Here is a 10,263-nt window from a genome sequence, read left to right as displayed (position 1 = left end):
GAGAATTGATTTTGCGCGCGCGGCTTTAAAATTCTGTGAGTTGGATCGAGCAACTAGCGTTACTACAATTGATCTAGAGGACGAGACTATGCAGCATAATTCACATTTTTTAGCCCAAAATGCAACTGTTTGGCTAAAAATTAATCTATTTTGTATGAAGATTCAACTAGTTTAGCTAAATAATTATCTTTTGTAGTAGAAGATGTGATTATTTGGTTATAAATTCATGTATATTTTATTGAAAACTCGTCCTGTTTGTAAAAAATTTATTTTTGAGTTGAAAATTCACCTTTTTTAATTTAAAGTGCAACTGTTCGCCTAAAAATTAATCTGTTTTTTGTAAAGATTCAACTATTTTGGTTAAATATTTAATTTTTTTAGAAGATTTAATTATTTTGTCGAAGATTTATGTGTTTTATTGAAAATTCTACCCTTTGTAGGAACTTGATCTGTTTTTGTATTATTACATTATTTATTTTAATCGCAAATATCTTATTTGGTTTAAAAATTCGATCATGTTCTTTTTTGTCTGAACTTTTAACTTTTTTGCTTCAAAATTCGACCCTTTGGTTGAAAATTGATGTTTTTTGAAAACAAATTTAATTATTTTGTTGAAAACGTAAGTTTTTCGGTAGAAAATTCAACTATTTGGTTGAAAATTCAACTATTTGGTTAAAAATTTTATATTTTAACAGAAAAATCGCATTTTTTGGTAAAAAAAAAATAAATTTCAAGGTTGAAAATTTAACTTTTTTAGTTAAAAATGCAACTTTTTGGCTAATATTTTCATCCGTTTGCTGTGAACAGTCAATTGTTTTGGTTGAAAATTTATTTTCTGAGTTGTCACTTTATCTTTTCGGTTAAAAACCTAACTATTTGGTCGAAAATTCATGCTTTTTTTTTTTTTTGAAAAATCATCTTCTTGATAGAAAATTAACCTTTTAATTTGAAAATTCATCTTTTTGTTTGTTAATTCAACTATTGGGTTAAAAATCGTATTTTTTCGGATCTGTTTATTAGCGTTTTATAGAATTTACACGCTTTCCTCTATTCTCTTTTTTTTCTTATTTTATAAAGAATTTGTGTTTTTTCTTCCGTTTTGAAAATTTTCCCACTTTTTTCGTTTTTTTTTTTCGCTCAAATGCGAATTTGTATTTTTGGTTGAAAATTATATTTTTTGGTAACAAATTTTATTGTTTTAAAAATTATTGAATGTCTAATATTTCTTTTTTGGTCAAAGTTTTTTTCTTTTTCCTTAAAAATTCGACCATTTAGTTGAAAATGTCCGATTTTCGATTAAAAATGTAACCATTTGTGGAACATTATGTATTTTAATCGAAAATTCTCATTTTTTGGTAAAAAATAATTTTTTTTTGTTGAAAATTCATATTTTTTGGTAAAAAATGTAATTAATTTGGTTGAAAATTCAAATTTTTTGTTGAATGCTTATTATTTTTTTTGGCTGAACTTTTTATTTTTTTGCTTTAAAATTTGACCATTTGATTGAAAGTTTATCTTTTTTGGTAAAAAATGTAATTAATTTGTTGAAAACGTAAGTTTTTCGGTAGAAATTTCAACTATTTGGTTAAACATTTGATATTTTATTCGAAAAATCGCTTTTTTTGGTAAACAAAATTAATCTTCGTGGTTGAAAATTTACCTTTTTTAGTTAAAAATGCAACATTTGGCTACAATTTCATCCGTTTGGTGTGAACAGTTAATTATTTTTGTTGAAAATTTATTTTCTGGGTTGCCACTTCATCTTTTCAGTTAAAAATCTAACTATTTGGTCGAAAATTCATGTTTTTTATTTTAAATCGTCTTATTGGTAGAAAATTAATCTTTTAATTTAAAAATTCACTAAAAAGTCAATCTTGGTGGTTGAAAATTCATCTGTTTTTGGTAAAAAATTCAATTCATTTATGGAAAAATCAAAATTTTTTTGAATGCCTAATATTTCTTTTCGGTTGAAATTTGATCTTTTTTTATCAAAAATGTAATCAATTTGTTGAAAACGTAATTTTTTCTTTAGAAAATTCAACTATTTCTGGGAAATTATGTATTTTAATCGAAAAGTCGCATTTTTTGTCAAAAATTAAGCTTTGCTATTAAAATTTAACTTTTTTCAGATAAAAAGGCAACTTTTCAGCTAAAATTTAATCTGCCTTGTGTGAACATTTAATTATTTTGATTTAAAATATAATATTTGATTCAAAATTTATTTTGTTCCGTAAAAAATTAGTTAATTTGTGGTAAATTCAAAAATTCTGTTTAATACCTAATAGTTCTTTATTAATTGAAGTTTTATCTTTTTTTCTTGAAAATTCGACCATTTGGTTGAAAATTAATCTTTTTTGGTGAAAAATTTAATTAATTTGTTGAAAATGTCCATTTTTCGATAGAAAATTAAACTATTTGTGAAACATTATATATTTTGATCGAAAATTTGAATTTTTTGTAAAAAAATTAATCTTGGTGGTTGAAAATTAATCTTTTTATTTAAAAATTCATCTTTTTCATTAGTAATTAAACTGTTTGGTTAAAAATGGTTCTTTTTCGGTCAAAAATTTAATTAATTCGTAGAAAATTTGAAAATTTGGTTAAATGTCTTATTTTTTTTTTTTGGTTGAAGTTTTATCTTTTTGTTTGAAAATTCAATCATTTGGTTAAATTTCATCTACTTTCGAAAAAATGTAAGTTTTCCGGTAAAAAAAGTCAACTATTCGGTGGAAAGTGATATATTTTAATAGAAAATTCGCATTTTTTGGTGGGAAATTAATCATCTTAGTTGCTAATTTATGTGTTTGGTTGAAAATTTAACACTTTTCGTTAAAAATGAATACATTTCTTTTCAAGTTCGCCTCTTGATGGAAATTTCATTATCTTCGGATAAAAATGATACTGTTTCGTAAAAAAAAATAATATGTTTGGGTTAAGATTCAACTTTTTTTGTTGAAAACTTTTTTTCTGTAAAAAATTAATCTAGTTAAAAATTCGCTTTTTTTTAGTTTAAAACGTAACTGTTTGACTAAAATTTAATCTGCAACTGTTTGGTTGAAAATTATTCTTTTTTTGTGTGAAGCTTAATTTATTTCATTAGAATATTTATGTATTTTAGTAAAAGATGTAATTATTTTATCGAAAAAAAATTGTCATTTTCTTTCTTAAATTTTGGCTTTAAAACAAAAATTTTGTGATTTATCTGTTTTGGTTGAATTTTGTTTTCGTTGAAAATTAATTAATTGATGTGCGGTTGATAATTGATCTTTTTTCGTAGAAAAAATTAATTTCTTCGTTGAAAAGTATGTATTTGGTCGAAAATTAATTTTCAGGGTTGAAAAATGCAACTGTTTGGCTGAAATTTAATCTGTTTTTTGCGAAGATTCAAATATTTTTGTTAGAAATTTTTTTTTATTTATGTATTTTATTGAAAATTGGTACTTTTTTTGTAGAAAATTAATCTTCATGGTTTAAAAATGCAACTTTTGGTTGGAAAATTTATCTTCTTTGTTGCTTATTCATCTTTTTGGTTAAAAATTTTTACTATTTTGTCGAGAATTCATTTATTTTGTTGAAAGTTCATATTTTTCATATAAAATTAATCTTTTTGATTGATAATTCCATTATTTGGTTAAAAATTCTGGTTGATAATTCGTCTCTTTGGCAGAAAATTGATCGTCATGGTTGAAATTTCACATTTTTTAGCCCTAAATGCAACTATTTGGCTAAAAATTAATCTTTTTTATATGAAGATTCAAATATCTATCTTTTTTAGTAAAAGATGTAATTATTTGGTTAAAGATTCATGTATATTTTATTGAAAACTCTTCCTTTATAGTTAAAAATGAACCTTTTTTAGTTCAAAATGCAACTGTTTGGCTGAAATTTAATCAGTTTTGTGCGAAAATTCTACTATTTTGGTTAGAGATTTATCTTTTTTAGCAGATCTAATTATTTTGTCGATGATTTAAGTATTTTATTGAAAATTGGTACTTTTTTTGTAGAAAATTAATCTGTTTTGGTTAAAGATGCAACTTTCGGTCGAAAATTTATGGGTTTTATTTAAAATTAGTAATTTTTGGTAGAAAACTAATCGTCATGGTAGAAAATTCACCTTTTTGGCTCAAAACTTAATCTGTTTTGTTTGTAGATTCAAATATTTCAGTTGAATATTTATCTTCTTTAATAAAAGATGTCATTGTTTGGTTGAAAGCTCTTTTTTATTTGATTAAAAGCTTGTATTTTTTGTGGAAAAGTCATTTTTAAGTTTCAACTATTTTGGTTAAATATTTAATTTTTTTTAGTAGTTTTAATTATTTTTTTAAAGATTCATGTGCTTTAATGAAAATTTATATTTTTTTGTAGAAAATTAATCTTCATGGTTTAAAAATGCAACTTTTGCTTTGAAGAATTATTTTCTTTGTTGACAATTTATCATTTCGGTTTAAAAATTAACTATTTGATCGAAAATTCACGTATTTTGCTGGAAATTCGTATTTTTATCAGAAAATTAATCTTTTTGGTCGATAATTCAATTATTTGGTAAAAAAATTCACCTATTTTGTTAAAAAATAATTTATTTCGCTAAAAATGAAATATTTGGACTTTTAAAATGTGGTTTATATAATTTGTAACGCTCTAATTTGCATTCAGATACATGGAGCAATGCAAACTGACATTAGAAGTCTTCACTGCAGCCAATGCCTTCTTGAAAAACGCCTTAAACATCTCCTTATTTCCTGAGGCCCGCGAATGGGCGAAAACTCTCTCCGACCTTCAAACAGTAAATATCGAGCACCAGGCAAGTAATTTTTTTATTTATGTAACCAGGATGGCAAGTTGACCTTGAAATTATTTAACTATTCTATTTTTGTGGGTTAAAGTTGGTTGAAAATTGATATTTTTAATTTAAAAATCATACTATTTTTTATTAAAAATGCATGTAATTAATTCATGTTAAGATTTTTAATATTTCAGTTAATATTTCATCATTTTAGTTGAAAATTTATATTTTAGTTTATAAGTAAATTTAAATAGTTTGGAAAATAAACTCTTTTTTTTTTAAAATAAATTTTTTTTATTGAAGATTCAACATTTTAATTAGAAATTCATTTTCTTTTTTTTAAATGTTCTATTTAATTGAAAACTTGTTTTTTCTTTGGATAAAAACTATTTTTTGACAATTCATCTTTTTTTTAAACTTATGTAGTTTTATAGAAAATGCATCTTCTTTTGTTCAAAATTTAATAATTTGAATGTAAATTTGTCTTTTTTAATCCAAAATTCACGCATTTTGTTTTTAAAAAAAGACTTTCTTTGTGGAAAATCGACTTTTTTTTTTGTTAGAAAGTAATTTTTTTTGGTTAAAAAATGATCTTTTTTATTCGAAAATTCGTCTTTTTTGGTGGAACATTTAATTTGTTGGATTAAAACTCAATTATTTAAGTTTTGATTTTCAATTTATTTTTATTATACTATTATTTCAAGATAATATTTCAAGATTATTATAAAAGATCATTATTTCAAGAATTACATTTTTAACGACAAATTTAACTATTTTATATTTTTGGTCAAAATGTTATCTTTTTTCAATGTAAATTCAACTATTTGGTTGAAAATTAATATTTTCTAGTTCAAAATTCAACAATTTGACTGTAAATTTGTCTTTTTAAATTGAAAACTCATTTATTTCGTTCAAAATTCACGTTTTTTGTAATCGAATTTTTTCGTGGAAAATCGACTTTTTTGGTAATAAATTATTATTTTAAAAAAAATAATCTCCTTGTTTAAAATACATCTCAAAAATACGATTTTTTTTGTTAAGAATTAAGTTTTTAGCGGGAAATTCAACTGTTCTACTTTTGGTTGAAATTTTACTTTTTTTAGATGAATATTGAACTATTTGGTTGAAATTAGATGTTTTTTATTTAAAAATTGAACTGATTTTTTTAAAATTCAAGCAATCTAATGTAAATTTGTTTGGTAGAAAAATATTTTTTCTAGTTGAAATTTGTCCTTTTCTAGTTGAAAATTTCACAATTTGTATGTAAATTTGTCTTTCTAATAAAAAATTCATTTATTTCGTAGAAAATTCACGTATTTTGTTCTACAGATAACTGCTTTTTTGATATAGAAACGTTTTTCTAAAGTAGAAAATAATTTTTTTCGTAGAAAGTTAGCCTCATAGTTTAAAAATTCTGATTTTTGGTTGTAAATTAATATAAATAATAATATAAATAATTATAAATATAAATATTAATTTATGGTTAAAAAATATACTCTTTTGTTGAAAATTAATTTTTTTTATTGAAGATTCATCATTTTAATATAAAAATTCATTTCTTTGATTAAAAAATGAACTCGATTATTGAAAATTTGTCTCTTTTTTTGGTTCAAAAAATTTTTTCTTTGACTGAAAATGCTATTACAGTTAAATATTCCATAACTTTAGTTGAAATTTTTGATTTGCTGATCATTCCTTTTTAGGCTGCGAATTCAATTATTCAATATTTGGTTGAAAAATTTTCTTTTTTAAGTTAAATTTTGTCTTTTTTGGTTGAAAATTGATTTTCTTAATTAAATATTTCAAATATTCCAGTTGAGGATTCATCTTTTTAGTGAAAAATTCAGTCAAATATTCATAATTTTAGTGGAAGATTTATTTCTTTGGTTGAAAAATGAGCTGTTAGGTTGAAAACTTGTTTTTTCTTTGGATGAAAAGGAATTTTTTTTACCGAAAATTGAAATATTTTTCTGAAAATCCGATTTTTTGGGTTAAGAATTGAATTTTTAAAGCAAAATTCAGCTATTCTTCTTTTGGTCGAAATGTTAGCTTTTTTGGATAAAAATTTAAGTATTTAGTTGAAAATTTATATTTTGATTTAAAAGTTAAACTATTTTTTTTAATTCATGTAATTTGTGGAAAACTCTTATTTTTTCAAAAAAAATTATTTCTATTCATTGACAAAATTCATCTTTTAAGTAGGTATAAAATTCAAATATTCCAGTTGAAGATTCATCATTTTAGTTCAAAATTGAATAATTTTGATGTAAATTTGTCTTTAATTGAAAATTCTCGTGTTTTGTATTGAAAAAACGATTTTTTTGGCGGAAACCCGAATTTTTGGGAGAAAATTATTCTTTTCCTGTGAATCTTAATATTATTGTTTATAAATTCTTTTTTTGAAAATTGAATTATTCCAGTTAAATGTTAATTTTAGTTGAAATTTATCTTTCAGGATAGAAATTAATTTACTTGGTTAAAAAATAATCTCTTTTGTAAAAAATTAAAATCATTTTAATAAAAACTCATTTGTTTGTTTAAAAAATTAGACAATTTATTGAAAATGTGTTTCTTTTTTTGGTTGAAAAGAATTTTTTGCCTCAACTTAAAATGCTATTCCAGTTAAATATTCCACAATTTGAGTTAAAAATTCATTTTTTGGCTGAACATTTATTTTTTGACTAAAAATTGAAGATTCATCGGTTTGGTTGAAAATAAATTTTTTCAACTGCAAATTTAATTGTTACATTTTTAATTGAAAATTCAACAATTTCCTTGAAAATTCACGTATTTGATTAAAAAATCCTTTTTTTTGTAGAAAATTATCTTTTTCTTTGACAATAATCTTGTTTAAAAATTCTTTTTTTTTCGGTTGAAACTTTATCAATTAGGTTTTAAAGTTGAAATACTGTCTTAAAAATTAAAAAAAAACATGTCTTTAGGTGGAAAGGAATTCTTTGCCGAAAATTTAACCATTTTGTTGAAAATTTGTGTATTTTTTAATTGAATTTTTTGTTTTCAAGTGAAAATGTAACTATTATTCCAAATGAATTATCCATAATTTTAGATAAAGTTCATCTATTTGGTTGAACCTTCATTGTTTGACTAAAAACTGGATTATTCAGTATTTAGTTAAAAAATTATCTTTTTTAGTTGAAAATTTAGGTTTTCTGGAAAAATTAATCTTCTTGGTTGAAAATTCATATTTTTGGTTCGAAATTCAATCATTTTTCGTTTAAAATTCATCAGTTTAGTTGAAAGTTAATTTTTTATAGCTGAAAATTTAACCGTTCCAATTTGTGTAGAAAATTTTCCTTGTCGACTTCAAAATTTAACAATTTGTGTGTAAATTTGTCTTTTTTATATTAAAAATTTATTTATTTCGTTGAAAATTCACGTATTTTGTTTAAAAAAAACTACTTTTGTGTAGGAAATTATTTTTTCGCTGAATGTTAATTTCCTTTTTTAAAAGTTCTTCTCCTCGATTAAGAATTCAAGTATTCCAGTTTAAAATATTCATCATTTTATTTCAAAATAATATTTTAAGTTAGGAATAAATTTACTTGTTTGAAAAATAAACTTTTTTTTTCTTGGTGTAAATTAAACTATTTTTTTTTTAATATTTGTATTCTTTAATTAAAAATTCAACTGTTTTATTAAAATTTATGTATTTTGTTGAAAAATTGTATTTTTTGGTTAAATTTTGATAATTTTATTTGAAAATTCATCTGCTTGGATTAAAATTTCACTTTTCCACACGTTGAGTTCCTAGAAAATTTAATTCTGCCCATCGTGCCGAAAAAAACTGTCTCGGCACATTTCTTCTAAATCATTTCAGCAATAAAAAAACGTGAAATGAAAATTCTAGCTGATTGTCCTAAGAAAAGGCACTAAATCAAAAAATTCAATTGACATTTTTTTTTTAAATACTTGAAAAAATATACATGAGTATTATTGTAATTTATTTAAAAATGAGAAATTTATATGTTTTAGATAAATACTTTTAGATAAATGTTCAACCAAAAAAGATGAATTAATTAATAAACAAGATAATTTTTCAACCAAATATTGAATAATTCATTTTTCACTGAAAAAATGAATGTTCAGTTAAAAAATGAATTTTTAACTCAAATTGTGGAATATTTAACTGGAATAGCATTTTCAGTTGAGGAAAAAAATTAATTTCAACCAAAAAAAGAAACATATTTTCAATAAAATGGCTCATTTTTTAACCAAACAAATGAATTTTTATTAAAATGCTTTTAATTTTTAACAAAAGAGTTTATTTTTTAACCAAGTAAATTAATTTCTATCCTGAAAGATAAATTTCAACTAAAATGAATATTTAACTGGATTACTTCAATTAAAAAAAAAAGAATTTATAAACAATAATATTAAGATTCACAGGAAAAGAATAATTTTCTCCCAAAAATTCGGGTTTCCGCCAAAAAAATCGTTTTTTCAATACAAAACACGAAAATTTTCAATAAAATAAATGAATTTTCAATTAAAAAATACAAATTTACATTAAAATTATAAAATTTTGAATTAAAATGATAAATCTTCAACTGGAATATTTTAATTTTATACCTACTTAAAAGATGAATTTTGTCAATGAATAGAAATAATTTTTTCTGAAAAAATAAGAGTTTTCCACAAATTACATGAATTAAAAAAAATAGTTTAATTTTTAAATCAAAATATAAATTTTTAACTAAATGCTTAAATTTTTATTCAAAAAAGCTAACATTTCAACCAAAAGTCTAATAGCTGAATTTTACGTTAAAAATTCAAGTCTTAACCCAAAAAATCGGATTTTTAGAAAAATGGTTAGGAAAAATACTTCAACTAAAATTATGGAATATTTAACTGTAATAGCATTTCCAGTATGATGAAAAAATTATTTTAAACGAAAAAAGAGACAAATTTTCAATAATCGAGTTCATTTTTTAATCAAAGAAATGATTTTTTTTGCAATAAAATGATGAATCTTCAATAAAAAAATTAATTTTCAACAAAAGAGTATATTTTTTAACCATGCAAATTAATTTTGAACCTAAAACATGAATTTTCAACTAAAATGACGAAAATTTAACTGGAATACTTGAATTTTCAACCAAAAATAAGAATTTTTAAACAATAGATTAACTTTCTACGACAAAAATTATGTTTTCTGCTTGAAAAAACGTTTTTCTACCAAAAAAGCAGTTTTTTGTAGAACAAAATACGTGAAGTTTCTACGAAATAAATGAATTTTTAATTAGAAAGACACCCAAATTGTTAAATTTTGAACTAGAAAAGTACAAATTTCAACTAAATGATGAATCTTCAACTGGAATAGTTGAATTTTATACCTAACAAAAAATGATTTTTCAACCAATAAGAATAATTTTGTATAAAAAAAGATGAAATTTCCACAAATTATATGGATTTTCAAAAAAATAGTTTACATTTTAAATTAAAATATAAATTTTTAACTA

At 22.0% G+C, this 10,263-nt stretch overlaps 1 protein-coding gene across 3 annotated transcripts in view; it reads left to right on the top strand.

Annotated features, from left to right (window-relative positions):
• The window catches only part of LOC117178314, a 131,610-nt gene that overhangs the window by 89,431 nt on the left and 31,916 nt on the right, over positions 1-10,263 (top strand). For all 3 annotated transcript variants that reach the window (XM_033369695.1, XM_033369694.1, XM_033369696.1), the window contains exon 19: positions 4,654-4,801. In XM_033369695.1, the coding sequence (XP_033225586.1) occupies positions 4,654-4,801 (148 nt within the window). The remainder of the gene's footprint in view (positions 1-4,653; positions 4,802-10,263) is intronic.

This window comes from Belonocnema kinseyi, chromosome 8 (genome assembly GCF_010883055.1).
Source record: "Belonocnema kinseyi isolate 2016_QV_RU_SX_M_011 chromosome 8, B_treatae_v1, whole genome shotgun sequence".
Classification (NCBI taxonomy): Eukaryota; Metazoa; Arthropoda; class Insecta; order Hymenoptera; family Cynipidae; genus Belonocnema; species Belonocnema kinseyi.
The sequence above is the reverse complement of the archived record's forward strand: the minus strand, read 5'-3'. Positions and strand labels throughout refer to the sequence as shown.